The 18,551-nt window shown below is 31.4% G+C and overlaps 1 protein-coding gene across 1 annotated transcript in view; it reads left to right on the forward strand.

The window, feature by feature from the left end:
* Positions 1-18,551, forward strand: part of CDH9 (cadherin 9) — a 120,227-nt gene that overhangs the window by 85,060 nt on the left and 16,616 nt on the right. Inside the window, exons 3-6 of the mRNA XM_049768378.1 lie at positions 10,406-10,700; positions 13,620-13,739; positions 15,486-15,653; positions 17,925-18,112. Coding sequence (XP_049624335.1) covers positions 10,406-10,700; positions 13,620-13,739; positions 15,486-15,653; positions 17,925-18,112 — 771 coding nt within the window. The remainder of the gene's footprint in view (positions 1-10,405; positions 10,701-13,619; positions 13,740-15,485; positions 15,654-17,924; positions 18,113-18,551) is intronic.

Raw genomic sequence — 18,551 nt, forward strand, 5'->3', positions numbered from 1 at the left:
TTTAAAAGATTGCATTTTCACTGATGAAAGAATGAAAGGACAGATTATAGATTTGGATAAAATATCCTCAAAAGGCATATATAATCAATATCTACAAGGACAATCACCCAATAAGATATCACTCAATAAGAAAGCAAGGTTCTGGGCCCAGAGAGATAGCACAGCAGCATTTGCCTTGCAAGCAGCTGATTCAGGACCAAAGGTGGTTGGTTCGAATCCCAGTGTCCCATATGGTCCCCAATGCCTGCCAGGAGCTATTTCTGAGCAGACAGCCAGGAATAACCCCTGAGCACCGCCGGGTATGACCCAAAAAACAAAACAAACAAACAAAAAAACAAAAAACAAAAAAAGCAAGGTTCTACATAATAAATTGAAAAGATATCTTTACAAAATCTCATTTCATCAAAGATGATATAGAGAGTAAACTTCATATTCAAATATGCCCATCATTATGCAAACTCCATTAGGAAATTTCAAGTGGACTTTCAGTTAAATATCACTCAATACTTATTTATTAAAGCAACTAACATATAGAAATATAGAAATCTTTCGTTATTGAGAATTAATGCAAATGCAAATTAATACAGCTGTATTTAAAATACATTTTGTAGATTCTCATAAAATAGATATAATTAGGACTGGAATGATAACACAGCAGTAAGGTATTTGCCTTGCACACGAGGACAACTGAGGACGGACCCCAGTTTGAATCCTGCCATCCTTTATGGTCCTACAAGCCTTCCAAGAGTGACTTCTGAGCACAGAGCCAGGAGAAACCCCTGAGCACCATCAAGTGTGACCAAAAAAGAAGAAAGAAAATAGGCATAATCGTTGCATATGATACTACATTAATATTTTTAAAAAAAGGATTTGAAATAGTATAGCACATAAAAACCTGCATTCATGTTTATAAAAATGTTCTTTATTCGCAAAATTTATATAAGTTAATACAGTAATAAGACATATGCCTTGAACACGTACAACCCAGATTCTGTTCCTAGATTTCTCCATGGTCTTCTGCGCATTACTAGGAGTAATTCTGAATGCAAAACCAGGATTAAACCCTGAACATTGCTTGTTGTGGCACCAAACAAACAAAAACAAAACAAAAAGAACGTGACTTTTAGTAAGATAAACTGAAACAGTACTGCTCTAGACACTGGAGTACTAGAGCTAAACAGAAATTTATCAACAATGCAAATTTATCAACAAATTATATAAAGGAAATGGAGGTAATCTTAAACTAGAACAATGAGATGGAAAAATTATCTTGTAGAGGTATTAATATAACCTATTGTCCAGACAACTGTACCACTCAGAAAGGCATTGTAGATACTGAAAAATATTAAAAGTGTTGGTATAAGAGGATTGCAGAATGACCTGTAATGTTTCTTTTTTAATTAACCAAACAGTATAATCTACTTGGTATTCTTTTGATTAATTTTAGTTGATATCCTTAGTTTAATATATATTTTATGAATTAAATTGATATTTACTGGCAATGTACAAGGAAATTAACTTGAATTCCCAATTTATAGCATAAGTGCTCAAGCACATGATTTGAGTATAGACTTCTGTAATAAAAATTGCCTGAGTGCCATCTCTAGTGGTCTAATGACACTGAGAATGACCAGATATTCCCCAAAATCAATAGAAACAATTTAAAGTATTACTCTTTATGACAACTTTGTCATTTGATTGACATGTTGACATGAGCATCACCCGATGTGGCCCAAAAAACAAAACAGAAAAACAAACACATGTGATAATTGATATAAAGTACTATTTATAAAAGTTCAGAATAGGATTACACATAATATAAATCATACTGAGAAAGAAAATAGAAAATTATTCTGGGATGTTTTGTATTGTGAGTTATTTTGTGTGTCTTATAATGTAGTACAAAACCATACAATGAAATTGAGGCATTTCAGTGAATCTAAGTACTATAAAGAAATTAAAAATAAATAAATAAATAAATAAATAACTGGGGGAGGGGAATGTAGCATTATGTAATATTAGGATATAATATAAAACATGAAATGAGAAGTAGAAAAGGGCATAGTGATATCATAAATAACAAAGCTTGAATAAATGGTAGACTAATTCTAGATGATTACCCAGATTACCTTATGTTTAAGTAATGGAGGATAATCATAATCCTGAAGTGAAGACAAAACATAGTCATTCCTTTCCCAAGAATACAAAGGGAAAGAGGAAGGGGAGAATTGGTACAGTAAAGACACTGAGCAAATAAATTAACTTAAACAGTTATCTCTTACTGACAGCATGTATCCATCAGAGGATGAAATGGCAATTTTCCCCACTGTATTGAACACCACATAGTTCCTAGTTTTAGTCTAATCATGAGAACAGCAAAATATTGCATAAATTCATGTAGAGCAGTTTTTCTAAAGTGGTATATGTCTCCAGGACATTGCTGGAAAGATTCAGGAAAATTATAGCTGCCTCATGAAATTATGTAACTATATGTTTCCTTTAAAAAGATAGATTTCCCAAAGGACTTAGTAATTTTTATATTTTACTTATTTCTTTTCTTAAAAAGGTAGATGATAGACCAAATAATTTTGTAAACTTCTGTAGTAGAGAAAATGCTAAAGCACACAAGAAATGTACCACTTACTACTGTGGAGGTAATTAAAATAAAAGTTCTTTGAAATAAAGAATATTAGGTAAAAAATTAAGACTGAATAAAATGCAAACCAGTTGTAATTTGAAATTTTTATGCTTTAATTATAGGTGAATAGGTCCTAACTTACTATGATGTGATAATGACTTCTATCATTTAATAACTTTATTTTATGTAATGTAATACAGTAGTTTTATAAGAAATAAAATCTAATTATTTTTTAGAAAATGAACTGGGATTTGATTTTGCACCTATTCCTCTTACATTATAAAGTTTTCTTTGTGTATTTTGAATTTATTATAAGCACTCTATGAAGTAACAATTGCATGATCTCTCTGAGATAATGCCCTTTCAATATTATTAATACTGCCTTCTTATTTCTAAAAATGATTTGTGGGATATTAATATATCCCTATATTCTTCTTTAAAAATTTACATTTGTAATTTGTATTTTCATTGTTTGGGGTAGAGAGATTACCACATGGTGTTTAAGTTGCAAAAGATAATTTCACTGTAGAACAAGATATACAAGGATTTTGTTACTATGAAGACATGGATACTGTTATGTTAGTTCCTGGGCTTCCCTAGTATTACCTTTGCCACTGAGAGCAAATGTGGGACTTCCAAGGCTACAATGATCAATTTTGTGTCTTCAGATTTTGTGGCACAATGCTTGAGAAACCTCTGTTGCTGGTTAACTAAGAAAGATTTGATACACATCCTGTAACTTTTTTTTTAATTTCACTTGTATATTGAAGGCAAGGCTCTTAAACATGTGCTCAAACATTTTAGTGGGATATAATATTTTGCTTAGTATATTTAATTCATTAATTTTTTATGCTTGTATCTACAATTGCAAAAAAATTTCTCCTAAGCAAAACGGCTAGTAATATTCTTAATATATCTGTGTACTTTTTTTTAACTGTTTGTTTATAAATCAAAAATGATTTTACATAAAATACCTTTACTTATAACTACTATGAGAGAAGGTGGAACATATGTATTGACAAGGCTCAAACCAGAGTGAGTGGCCATTTCTAAGAAATCATCATACCAACTCTACAATCCCTTTTACCCTTACGGTTTATAAATGAATAAATGATTATATTGTCATGTATAAAATACATAAGAGTTCACATGATTGTGTAGACTTAGTATTCTCAATATATTCAATCAACAAGTTAAATATCAAGAATGGCAATGAAGATACTTGGTTTTGGTCAGAGTTTGAATGCATGAAAATGAAAAGACAAAATGGTACATCCCAGTCAGAATCTTGAAGGTATACAGGCAAAAAAATGAATTCCTATTATTATTACTATTTTACTACTATTATTATTATTATTAACATACATTGGTTTAAATGGTTGCATGTGTTCTCTTATACAGGCTAGGCAAGCCAGTATTCTCTGTTTATAGACTCAATTGTTGTTATTATATAGTAGCATTGGCAGATCAAAATATAAATCTTGAAAGTGTGTGAGCACTTTTGTAGAATAGTCAATTTGTTCTATAAAACAAATTATAATGATGCATTTAAAATGCATTTCATACTTTTCTAAACACTATGTGATTTGTGGATACATAATTTCTTTCCAAATTTCTTAAAAAGACAAACTAAAAACTATAACAGTATAAAAGTATTACTGATTCCATTCAGAAAATAATGACTCACATTTTCAGGAAAAAATATCTTTTTAAGGATTCATTGTACTTTCAGAGATTTTTTTTTTAATACAAGCATGTTATTTACAGAGTGAGAAAGCTATTTGGTTCATTCAGATCTGAAAAGCATTTTGTGTGGGATTCACTTTACAAAAGTTAAATAATATTTTCTATCACAATTTCCACTGTTTTATTTTTCATATTATCATAATGTTAAAAATTACATTTATTCAAATGTAATTCATTTATTTTAAGTGTTACATAATTGGTTTGCCTGTTGATTATCCGTAATTATAAATGTGTGGTTAAATTTACATAATAGGGCAGTTTAGTATTTTAAAATAACTTTTTGTTTTAGGTTACAGAATGCATCTATTTGAGTTTTCTTTATGAAAAGAGAACTGTGAATCAAAGACTTAAAATATGTGTTTAAATTGTAAGTAATCAATTATCTAGATGGCATTTTAAATTATAGAATTAAACACCTATGTAAAATATTATAGCAGGAATTAAAGGAAGGTAGAACTAGGAAAATAAAGTTAAATTACAAAGAATACAACTCTGAATCACTAAAATATTACCATTTTGTTACAAACACTTTTTTGGTAATTAACATTCAATTTTTTTCTTTGTTTTTTTTTGGGGGGGTCACATCTGGTGACACTTCTGCCTATGCACTCAAAAATTGCTCCTGGTTTACTGACCATATGGGATGCTGGGGGATCAAACCGTGGTCAGTCCTTGATCAGCGTGTGCAAGTCAAATGCCCTACTGCTTGCACCACCACTCAGGCCCCACATTCAATATTTTTTAAAGCAAACCTATTCTGAAAGTCCTGTAACTTTATAAATATTTATTTATCCATCAACTGTTTATTTAGGACTTGGAGTCACAGAGAAATGCTTTAGATATACTCCTGAATATGTGCTCAGGGATCACTACTGAAAGTGTTCAAGATATCTAATGTGGTACTTAAAGTTGAACCCAGGCTTGGCTGAATGCAAGTCAAAAACCTGTATTAACTCTTTGGCTCCTATAAACATTTAAATTTATATGAGCATTAACTTTAATTCCAGTCAGCATGACTTAATACTGAATTTTATTTCAAAAAATTAGCTGAAGTTATATTGTGCCCGGGTTTGGATCTGGGCACTGTATGTCAAGAATGCTATTCTTGAGGCTTCTGAGACATTTCCTAGACCTGAAAAGTTTCCCTTTTTATTTATCATTTTAATATGAAAGAGTTTTATTAATGGAGTACTAATTTTAAGGAGTTAGTGGTATTCTTCATTAAGGAAATTTCTGATCAGAAAAATGATACACCATAAAAGCTGGAATGCAGTGAATCTACAAGAGATCCCTGAGTACAATTGGGAGATTTCCAAAAGTAAATAAATACATAAATAAATGATAAATTGTCTCCACAAGTATTTGAATCTAAGTAGAGAAAGAAAAATAATAATAAAAAAATTAAACTTGAGTAGAAGATACTGATTCAGTTTTCTGACTTTTTTTTTTGAAGCAAAACTAGTTTTCATTGAAAGAATCTTATAGAGGTGTGCGGGATAAAAAATAAAAGAAGTTTCTGAGACAAGAATGATTTCTCTAGAGGGAAAAAATAGCAAAGAATGGCTTCTGGGAGATGTTTATTTACAATTTTCCTGAACTTCATGGCCTAAAGTTCTCTGCACACATAAAAATTAATCTGGGTGTTTTTACAAGAAAAGTGCCGTACTCTTGATGGTTCTTTCATATGTTTAACATCACCTTTCCATTTCCCTGTAGACTCTTTCCTGAGGGGGCAAACCCTCCTCTGAATATGTTTCAGCCTACCAATCTCCTTAATCTTTGGGATTTGCCTCTCAGATATATGTAGTATTCATGCCTTTGAGCTACTACAGTCCTGGACATTTTTTTTTCTGTAAATAAGGATTCTATAGTTGTCTCATCTATATTGATTTGTCTTTCTGGCTGACAACTCTGAACCCCCTTCCAAAAAACATTGTCTGGGCTCCATTAATACTAAGATAGCAGGTTCCTAAAGCTGTAAAATATTGCAATAACAAACTAAATGGAATATAAAAATGCAAAACAATAAGTTTAATAGAAATGAATTGTATATAATTCTGTCTAATAAAAGAAAATAGATATAAGCTAAATATTTTTTCTCTGTATATATAAAATTTTCATTGAAAATTTGAAACTATTTAAACATGTTCCTGCCTTTTAGTTTTTATGTCTTATAATGGTTCTCAAAGGATAAGAATTGAAAGGCCAGAACAGTGGCTAATGGTTTGCTTTTTTATGTGGTTGACCTAGGCCTGATCACTAGCACCACAAAACTCCCTCTGACCTTTCCAGAAGTGTTCCATGAGCATAGCCTGGTGTGGCCCAAAACCTAACTAAATAAATAAAAAAATAAATAAATAATCTTTGGGAAAACTAATAAATAACCTAAAAGAATGAACTATTTTCAGTTATAACAGTGTCACTTGGATTTCTATTGTTTCAGTTTTCATATATTTTTGGTAAAATTGACAAGTGATCAATCTCACATTTTTATTACTTATATATGTATATATTCTCGGTAGAATCTACACTCTATATAAAATACATATGTTATGCAGAATTTTATTATGACCATTTTTATTATAGCAGCCACTCAGATTTATTGATTTCATCCATATATGTTTATATATGTAGTTAACAAATTTAATAACTGGAAATGATCCCATTACATATTAGCCAAGCATACACAATCAATAAAGTATTTTAAATGTTTCCATTCTAATACATGTCAATACTATATCCAGCTTCTCCATCCTTTTCCCATTAATTTTCTTTATTAAAAATATTTTGGGGGAGCCAGAGAGGTGGCACAAGCCATAAGAAGTCTGTCTTGAGCATGTTAGCCTAGGAAGGATAGCGGTTCAATCCCCCAGCTTCCCATATAGTCCCCCAAGCCAGAAGCAATCTCTGAGGACATAGCCAGGAGTAACCCCTGAGCATCACCAGGTGTGGCTGGAGAAACAAAACAAAGCCAAAAACATTTCCTTTGTCTGCCTCTTAGAGAAAAAATAGCACTACAAAAAATAAGTACTAAAATGTGTATTATGAGATAGCTTCTAAGTTTATTGAATAAAAGATACCATTAAAGCATATTACTGGTGGGGCCGGAGAGATAGCACAGTGGTGTTTGCCTTGCAAGCAGCCGATCCAGGACCTAACGTGGTTGGTTCGAATCCCTGTGTCCCATATGGTACCCCGTGCCTGCCAGGAGCTATTTCTGAGCAGACAGCCAGGAGGAACCCCTGAGCATCGCCAGGGTGTGGCCCAAAAACCAAAAAAAAAAAAAAAAAAAAAAAAGCATATTACTGGGTTATAGAGCAGTGGTGCAGATGTAGAAGGTGTCTGCCTGGTCCATGCTAACCTTGGATGGACTGTGGTTAGATCTCCCAGTATCCCACAAGCCAGGAGCAATTTCTGAGCTCAGAGCCAGGAGTGACCTCTGAGCATCACTGGATGTGGCCCCAAAACCAAAATAAATAAATAAATAAATAAATAAATAAATAAATAAATAAATAAATAAATAAAACATATTACTGATGCATAAAGTTCTAAGATGTGGTTTAACTAAAAAAAAGTAAGTTCTACTTTAATCATAATCTCACTTTCTCACTTTTCTATTATTCAATGGCAATCCTATAGTATATATACAAGGAAAAACTAATTTAAGAGGCAAATCATATATTCTTTTAATTAGGACTCTAATGATTAAAATTAATCACTTATTTTCACTTGTTTTTGCAAGTACAGGTAAACTAGTAAGTACTTCCAGTTACTGGTAAACTACTACAATTAATACAAAAAGTCTAATGATTTAGAATTACAAGTATCCCATACTTAAAACAATGTATATCTATTCTTATCTATAGTTTCTTAAAGACATCCAAAAGGAGAAAAAGTAAATGAATTATGATAAATATTTATTAAGGAAGACTATATAGAATAAAATTGGTGTTAATGGGCTAGAAAATATTTAAATATCAGGTATTAAAACTATAAATTGTCTTTTGAGAATGAAAGAACATCAAGCTAGGTGAAATGAACCATTGCTATTTACATTGTGTGAAAAGTCAGTTGTATCAACAAATACAGAATGTATAATATTAGAGAATATGCAATTGAACTGCACAGAAAGTTAATAGATAAACATGTAAAGATGTTTAGAAATACTATGTTCACTTATATTGAAGTTTATTGTATATTTGAACACAAAGTTTATACAATATAATGCAATAATTTGCATTAGATTCTAGAAAAATATTAAAGCATGAATCTTATACATAATTTATATTTTGTACACACAATGATAAATAATATAATCAATTGTTTTATACTAAAATAACATCCATTCTTAACTTCTTTATTATGGGAAATTGAAGTAGATCCAAGGGAAAAGAAATTGAAATAGATAAGGAATTATAAATTAGGTACAAGAAAGGACACAATCAGTATGGGTTTTTTTTCACAGAGATAAAGATGGATGAATGGGTGAGTAGACGAATGGATGAGAAAGATATCTAAAAGAAGTTGTTGCCTCTAGTCCCGCCTTCCAATTAGGGGGGTATATAATGGAGGTACCATGACCAAACAGTTGTAAGATCACTAAGTAGTAAGCTAGGCACAGAGGGACCACTCATTCTAGCAGCCCCAGGAGTGAGGGTGGAGGATATGGGAGGCAGAAGGGAAAGGAGGTGGAGGGAGGACAAGTCTTTGATGGGAATTACCCTGATTAAATGTTAATATGTACCTAAAATGTTACTGTGAATGATATGTAAGCAACTATGATTAAAATAAAAATCATAAAAAACTAAAATAAAGAATGTGGAGAAATGAAAAATAAAAAAAATAAGTAGTCGCATGTGATTACTTTGTAATCAACTGTAAAATTGGAGTAATAAAATATGAACCCCAAGCATTTAAAGTGTGGTATTATATAAAACAGGTTTAGATAACCAAATTCAAAATGGAATAGTATATAAAGAAATAATTGGAGCTAGGATATAGTGACAATTATGAAATACATATTAGGAGCTGACATGGTAAGTTTATGAATAATGCTAAGTTAAATGCAAATATTAAAAACATTAATATTTTTCCAATTTAAAGTTTCTGAGAATGCAAAGTCCATTTATCTTCTTTAATTACTCAATGAATATACTCTAACACGAAAACAGTAATTTTTATGGCATACATATTAAAAATAGTTCATTTTAAAAACCATTAGCTTTATTAGAAAATTTATTATATGGCCATAAAGACAACCATAGGTTTTATATAAATGGCCTCTTTAAATGAATCTAAAATATTCAGTTAAAATAAATGAAAATTTTTTGACTGTTGTGTTATTCTCTATAAATAATAACTTGTGTCATTAGCATTCTTTTTCTGATTGATTCCTTGTTTGGAATGTTTGTTTTTATTTGTGATAATATGTACTACTGAGAGGCAAATTCAGCTTAAAATAAATGTTTATATTCTAAGCCTATAATAGTTTTAGAATTTATGTAATGTAATTATATTGATGTATTATACATTTTGCTCATCTACGTCAGTTTTAAACTATAGCTGCATTATTTTCAAGATACTTTGAAACAGATTTAAAAACTACAATTGATTTCATTTTAAATTTAGATCATTGGGCCTAAATGGGTGGCATAAGCGTCATCGCATTTGCCTCACATGCAGCTGACCTAGGATGGTCCATGGTCGATCCCCGGCGCCCATATGGTCCCTCAAGCTAGGAGCGATTTCTGAGCACATAGCCAGAAGTAACCCCTGAGTTTCACCGGGTGTGGCCCAAAGAGAAAAATATATTTAGACCATTATCATTTTCAAATATAATTGTTAAAAATTTAAAGAAGACAAAAAACATAAATATTTAGTTCTCCAACTATGAGTCTTAACCTAACCATTTTCATTTTCTCTAGGTTAGTTACATAGGGTAAAATTTATATGTGCCTGTCTCTTTTTACTGTATTAACAATGCCTATATTCATAGAACTTTTCTTTTCTACCTCTTTGAAGCTGCACACTGACCAAGATAATGGAGATGGAAATTTAAAATACATCTTAACAGGAGATGGGGCTGGCAGTATTTTTGTTATAGATGAAAATACAGGTGATATTCATGCTGCAAAGAAATTAGACAGAGAAGAAAAATCTCTGTACATTCTTCGTGCCAAGGCTATAGACAGAAAAACAGGTCGACAAGTGGAGCCTGAATCTGAATTTATTATTAAAATCCATGATATCAATGATAATGAACCAAAATTCACCAAAGAGTTATATACTGCCAGTGTTCCTGAAATGTCTGGAGTTGGTATGTATATGTTAATATTAAGTAACTTTATATTTGTTTGTCTGCAAAATATTTTTCAACATGCAGTTATAAGATATGGATTATTTCAAAAACAAAAACTATTACTAGAACTATATTCAAGTGGTAGTCTATTTTTAATTATTTTAAATTGTATATGTGTCTCCTGATTCTTGTAACTGATATTAAAGGTAAATCCTGAGAATTGTAATTCCATTGCATTTCAATCAATAGCTTCACCTGTTAAATATTCATCCAACTGACAGGTTGGATAAAAAAAATTTTCCTGAAATGACAGGACTATCTAACATACAATAATGATAAAGATTTTCTTTGCACTATTTTGAATAATAACTTAAGTTTGAATTTAAAAATTTTATTTTGGTCATACCATTTTATCATAGAAATAACTTCTTATTATAGTCATAGGAAATAGAAATATCAAGATTTTTTATATAATTAAGAACTCAGAATTTAGACTGAAATCTGAAAAGATAAGATTACAAGATGCTGCCTTTCCACCTGAAAATTAAGTTTCAATCCCCAGAACCAAATCAATTTTTCTGAACACAGCCAGTAGGGACAGATGTAGAAGTAAGCCCTGTACACATTTGTATGTAGTTCCAAACAAATTTCTCAATATCTGTATACCCCAAGACTTAGAAACAGATAAACACTAAATAAAAATAAAATCATATAATTTACAATATTTGGGATTTAACTCCTTAGGAAATTTATGTTATTTTTTATTTTCCAAATATTGTTTTATGCAAAACATAAAAATGTTCACAATTTTAACTGTCTATACATTTAACCAATATTTTTTGTCTGTTTTTAATTTATATTTAAATTAGTCCAATAATATGAAACACACTTATGTCACGAAACCATAAAACCTAGAAAAAAAGGTTAGTGACAGTTTTCCTTAAAATATTTAAGCTAAATGGAATTAGGAATGGAGTGAAAAAAATGACCAGGTGGTTTTAGTCATTGTGGAATATGAATAGCTACAAGTAACAACCTGGATAAAACTGGCAAAACTCTCTTAGACTTAAGGAAAACTGTAAAAGTGACCAGAGTGTATGTAGGGAGGACATAGAAATAAAGGGGTTACTGTGGTTAACGATTGGGAATGATTCTTTGTTAGTTAGATTGCCAAATTCTATACCCATATAGAACTATTTCAGCTATGCTTTTGAAAAGTCTACAGTCTTACAAACTCATGACAAATCTATAATGTGCTGATGTTAGTTTTACTAATTAGGAACAATAACTATGCTTTACATCTAGAAGATTGAGTGTCCTCAGGGGGCATATCAATTTTAAAACAGTTCAGGAAACAAAGACCCCAAGAGGAAGTCCCTAGGTACTCATGTTATATGAATCAATTTTGAGTAGACATTATACAGACTGTTCTTAAATCATATAATACTCATATATAACAAATTGAAAGTAGCTGTCTGTCTAGTCTAAATGTGGATTGCAGCAATTTATTTTTATTTGTACAAGGATATGCACACACAATTTGAGAAACTCTCACCATCACTCTGTGGAATTCTCACTGAAAAATTAAAATATAAATTTAAAATTAAACCTCACTTTTATTATTATTCATTTTATTATTATTATTTTTTATTTTTTTAGATTTTGGTTTTGGGCCACACCCGACGATGCTCAGGGTTTAATCCTGGCTATGAGCTCAGAAATCACTCCTGGCTCAGGACCTAATGGGTCGCTGGGGGATCGAACTGCAGTCCCTCCTAGGTCAGCATGTGCAAGGCAAATGCCCTACTGCTGCACCACCATTCCAACCCCTAAACCACACTTTAAAAATTGCAGTAAGAAATGCAAAGAAAAATACCCATATTTTGTCCAAGGTTCCATGGTACAACATATAATTAAGATATTTTTAAACTATACTTTTTGTCTTAATCTGCTAAATATATTTAAAAATTCATCATGAATTATACTATGCTTTTATTCTTAAGCCAGATCCTTTAAAATGCTATTTTAATATAATATTGCCCCTTAAAAATTAAATATTTTAAATTTTATTAATTAAAATTAAATAGTATGATACTAATTTTAGTAATACATGTATCATACTTATAGTTTCTAAATTTTGAAATATTTACTGATTCAAATATTACAGATAATAATTGATATTTTCAATATAATAATAGAACATATATGAATAATATTGTTCTAGGTAATATATGAATACTATATATTGTATACATAGTTAGTTTGGGGCCACCCAGGGTAACTCTCAGGGTTTACTCTTGACTCTGTGTCTAGGTATCAATCTTAGAGATCACTCAGGTGACCATATTTGGTTCCAGGAATTGAACCTAGGTCTGCTGTATGTAAGGCAAGTGAACTGTCCACTGTATTATTGTTCCATTCCTGATAATTATATTTTAAGGAGACAAAAAACATGATGTATTACACATTTAAAAAGCTCTATGGATCATTTTCATATCAATTATGGCTCTTCATGTGAACAACAACATTTTCATTTACATGAATAAAAAGCAGCAGGAGGCTGATCAATATTACATTTATCTTAAATATACCATTTCCAGTCAGTGATTACTATGCTAAAGGGAAAATACATGTGCCACAATTGGATCAGTAAGTATGCATCCCATTTTCATAATTAAAAATGTAGTTCATTTGTCTTCTTATGTTCATATTTTTAAGATAAAATACGTTTTGTATTTTATTAAGAGCTCTTACACAGGATTTAGAAATATATTGTTTTTCTTTTCCCCTTAATGGAAAGAAAAAAGTGATTTTTTTAACCTGATACTGTTTATACAAATGTATTCAAATACATACTGCTCTTGAACAAAGATTTATTTCAGAAATAAAATCAAATTTACTACTATTAAGTTTTCTGTATGTGTTGCATTTTTATAGGTACATCTGTTTTACAAGTGACTGCAACAGACGCAGATGATGCCAATTACGGTAATAGTGCTAAAGTGGTGTATAGCATTCTACAAGGACAGCCATATTTTTCAGTGGATCCAGAATCAGGTAACAACAATAATGATCTTTTTCACATTATGCAATACCTTTGAATGTATGATGAATTAATTAGTGATTTTTATTTAATCTTCTGCTTATTCCCCACTGTTATTCCCTAGAAACAAAAGTTTTTTTTTTCCAACTATTAAAATAAATTGTTTTAAACCAGAATGTTCTCTCATATATGGGATATATATGGAATACAAAGAAACTTTGTAGGCAAATATAATATGCCCAAAATAATAGAAATGAACAGCAGGAGAAATGATCTTCAATAGGAAGCTTACCATGGGAGTAGGGGTAAGGGGAATAAATTAGGAAAGGGAACACCAGGCAATGATGGAAGAGGAATGTGCCCCCAACAGGGGAAGTCTATGGGTGAGGGAAGGAAACTGAGGATAATAGTGTAGAGCAGTGGAAATTGAAGGGATTAGAGGAAGAAAAAAGTTACTATTAATCATAAACATTTGCTGGAAGCAGCTTCTGTCCTAAAGTCATTAGTGGGATTTCAAGGAAACCACTTCAAGGAGAGTGGGTTGTACGGGCGGCAAAATATTAAATATGAAACAATGAAACCACATACAGAGTATGTGGGGTCAACACATCTTCTGGCAGGAATGCTATACGTTTAATCTTTAAGCAGGGGGCTTTATACGGGGTAGGGGGGAAACAGTCATAGGTATAAAGAAGAAAGTTTACAATCATAAATCAAATTTTAACAGTGAACCATACTTAAGCTATGTGTGTGAGCCATAAGGATTCTGTTAAAAAGGAGAAGGTTATAACTCCAGGAAGCTCCTTGCAAGCATATTCAAAAATCAGGGATTAATAGAAAGAAGAAACTATCTAGGAACCTGGTTTTTACTGAGCTGGGCTCTATTGTTTTAGAGGTCAAGTAAAGGAAGAAGCCAAATCCCTTAAGGTATGGTTCCCTTTTTCTGAGAAGAGTCAATAGCCCAGGGTCTGTATTCTGGCTACTCTCTTGATTACCAGAAACTGAAGCTGCAAGGACATACTTGAAAAAGAGAAAAAAACACAGTCTTTGCTTTTAGGCGCTAAATATTATCCAGAAAAGGGGTTCTCTTAGTAACCTTTGGTGCTGGAATTTCTGAGCCAAATTATTTGATTGAGGCCATAATTTTGCCTGAGATTTTACAAAGGAGAGATAGCCAAATAATAACAGAAAATGTCACACCAATCACATAGTTATCTCTTCTGGAATTCTTCAACTATCCACAAGGGGGAAAAGGCGCCACAACTGGCCTTTTGAGGAATTCCGTGGTTATTTCAGTACTCCAGGAAAATCTGGGGATACAACTGGTGTGTGTCTTGATTTCCCCTAAGTTTATGTATGCCGTGGCAAACATTTTAGCTATTGTTTATTGAATTTTAAACTTAGGACACTAAATTAAAGTTTGCACTGAGATTTTACTAAATTCTATGTCGGAAAAAAACAATGCAGATATAAGTATGACACTCACCAAAATTAATCAAGTGTCATTCTTTAAAATTTGTTGATGAGTTAATTTTTTAATCCAAAGTATGCTTTTCTGGTCTTAGCAAAACTCAATAATATAGCCAGTGTTAGAATCCTTTCTGTTCTAAGCATTATGTCAATGTGTCTATGGCTTGAGAGACATATTTCAGTATGCTAACACTTTATCTCTTTGTTATGCTCAACTTCTATAAAATGAATCTTTTATGACTTAGATTTAAAACCTAAAATCTAAATATGTGTGCACTTCTTTCCAAAAGGCATAATAAAAACGGCATTGCCTGACATGAGCAGAGAAAATAGAGAGCTTTACCAAGTGGTTATACAGGCCAAGGATATGGGTGGCCAAATGGGAGGTCTTTCTGGAACCACCACAGTGAACATCACTCTGACGGATGTCAATAACAACCCTCCACGTTTTCCCCAGAGTAAGGATGGTTTTATTGCTTTCATATAAAAAAATATTGTGGTCACATCATGAACAGAGTCTAATCCTCTCGACACAAATTTTTAATTTCCATCAAATTGAAAGCAATGTTGTCTATATTTATTTCATTCATATTGAAGAAAACAAAGTAATATAGATGATTGAGTAACTTAATTTACCCTTTTCTATTTTTTAAATAATTGTGAGGCTTTCTACACTACCTTACGCCTTTCTTTTATATAGTAAGGATCCATAATAGTGATTAGCAGGCTTTTAATCTAGTGTCTGTCACTGTTTTAGCTCAACTTGTTTTTTATTTGTGTGCTATTGTGCTCAGAAGTTACTTGTAGCTCTGTGTTCCTGGCAGGCTCAGGGACAATATGGGATGCCAGATACAGAAGCCAGGTTGGCCACATGCAAGACCCTACCCTTTGTGTTATTGCTTCTGTTCTTTAGTTCACTTGTCTGTATACAAATCATAATCACTTTTAAAATCAAAAGGCACAAATTTGTCAATTTGTTAGCTTTCTAAAGTAAAATCCTATAATAAAATCAATGCAAGATTGTTTAATTGTCAGCATAGACTTTTGTTTCTTTTGTGATTAATAGAATAATAATTGTGATGATGTCTTAGATATGCTAATATTTAGTGACAATGCATTTGTGAGATTAAATTAGTTAACCTCTAAAGATGTAACCATTTAAGGATTTACATTGAGCCATAAGTACTATGCATGCAATGAAATCCTGCACAAATTCAATTTCCCTGCTGAAAATATTTGGATTTTGCAGTTTAGAGAAGAGAAAAGAACCTAACTTAAATGTTTAATTAAGGGTCTTGAAATTCTAATTTTTTGACATCAATTGCTCATCATTGTCACTCGTTAATAAAATTTGAAATATTAGACTATTCAGCTCTGGATGGTGAATATAATCATAATAATGTAAAATACTCGAATTCCTAAAGATAGGGATAATCTAACAAGCATAGAATGTGAATTGCATTAAATTCCCTTTAATATAAAATTTAAATTTTTCAATTAATGAATTGCATGTTGATTTGCAATTCAAAGTGTTAAGATCTGTTATGTTTCAAAAATATTTGGTAGTACTATTAGGCAAATGTAAAACAAAGCAACACACACACACACACACACACACACACACACACACACACACACACACACAAATACCTAACTAATCTCAAGAAATACTCCAAAAAACAAAACTTACAAATGAGGTAACAAAGTTTAGACAATGTAAATAGTTTGATCATTGGTTAAAATTCAGAGAGGCAGTTGGATTTAGACTATAAGTCTTACTTCTTTACACCAGCTAATTGGAAGGAAGGTAGAATTTGAATAAGAAAGTGTAGTTTCCTTTCTATTATGACAATTTTGGGAGAATTTTGAAGATAGTGTATTCACAAGGGTACATTGATGACTAATTTTATTAAATAAATAGAGGGACCTACTGTCTTATTCAGTACCTATATCTAAAACTATTTTTCTTGGTAAAATAGCACAGCAGTGGGGCATTTGCCTTGCACACAGCCAATCCAAGAGTGACCTGGTTCGATTCCTGGCATCCCATATGGTCCCTGAGTCTGCTAAGAAATATTTCTGAACACAGAGCCAGGAGTAACCCCTTAGTGTTTCCAAGTGTGGCCTCAAAAACAAATAAATAAATTGTGTTTGTTTTAAATTTAAAAAATAAAAGATTTTTTATTAACATTAGTTTGTACTTAGTTCTTACTTTCTCTGGAAATTCAGAAATATATTCAGAAATATATTGCCTTCAGAGTTAGATTAATAAACATAATGAATAGTTAGAACTGTAGGTAACAGAAACATTCATTTTCACTTTAAGTGCATTAATAAATATATTATGAAACTTAAATATATAGATTTATTTTACTTCCCCAACTTAGAATACAAATACCTTTTAACTTAAATGATTTAATATGTAATGACAACATTGAATCTTCTTGTAAGCAATAAAAAATGGCATTCAGATTCATCTATTACCGTAATAAATGTTGAACATTCATTTTATCCCTCTGTAACTTTCATTTGTTAGAAAATGAGACTGCTATGCCTTTATACATCATTTCAATTTAAAAATACTTTTTAACAGTTTACAATGAAATATTATGAAAAACCTGTCTACCTTAAAATTAATTTATTTAAGTAAAAGAAAAAATAACAAAGGAGATGGGACTATTTTCTTATCTAAAAATGAAATGTCAAAAGAACTCTGGTTTCACTTTCAGGTACATATCAATTCAATTCTCCTGAGTCTGTTCCTCTTGGAACTCATCTTGGAAGGATAAAAGCCAATGACCCTGATGTGGGCTCAAATGCTGAGGTGGAATACAGCATCGCTGAAGGAGAGGGAGCAGACGTTTTTGATGTCATCACTGACAAGGATACACAGGAAGGGATTATAACTGTCAAACAGGTTTCTTTTTGCTGTCTTCAGTTTTTCATTGAAAGCACTATACTTTACTTTTGCTTTTCAGTTAAGGGAAGGTAATCCTAGGATTTATTTTTGCCACCTTTTACATGCTATTTATGCTTCATATAAATTGAAATAGTGTGATTACACTTCAAAGTTAAGTGTAATCTTTATTATTGGCATCTAAAATCTGTTGCTGCTGCCAATAGTAAAATATACTAGCATTGCATATCCTCTGAAGTTCAAGTGTGCGTTTTATATTACTGCATGGGAGAAAAATTAAGCAGGTACATTATTTTATGCATGTTAAAATATTTAAATTGCTAAATATAGAGATTTATATAAGTCTATGCAACCGACTGATTTGATTTTTTTTTTTTTTTGGTTTTCAGGCCACACCCTTTGACGCTCAGTGTTACTCCTGGCTATACTATCAGAAATT

This window comes from Suncus etruscus, chromosome 2, assembly GCF_024139225.1.
Source record: "Suncus etruscus isolate mSunEtr1 chromosome 2, mSunEtr1.pri.cur, whole genome shotgun sequence".
Lineage (NCBI taxonomy): Eukaryota > Metazoa > Chordata > Mammalia > Eulipotyphla > Soricidae > Suncus > Suncus etruscus.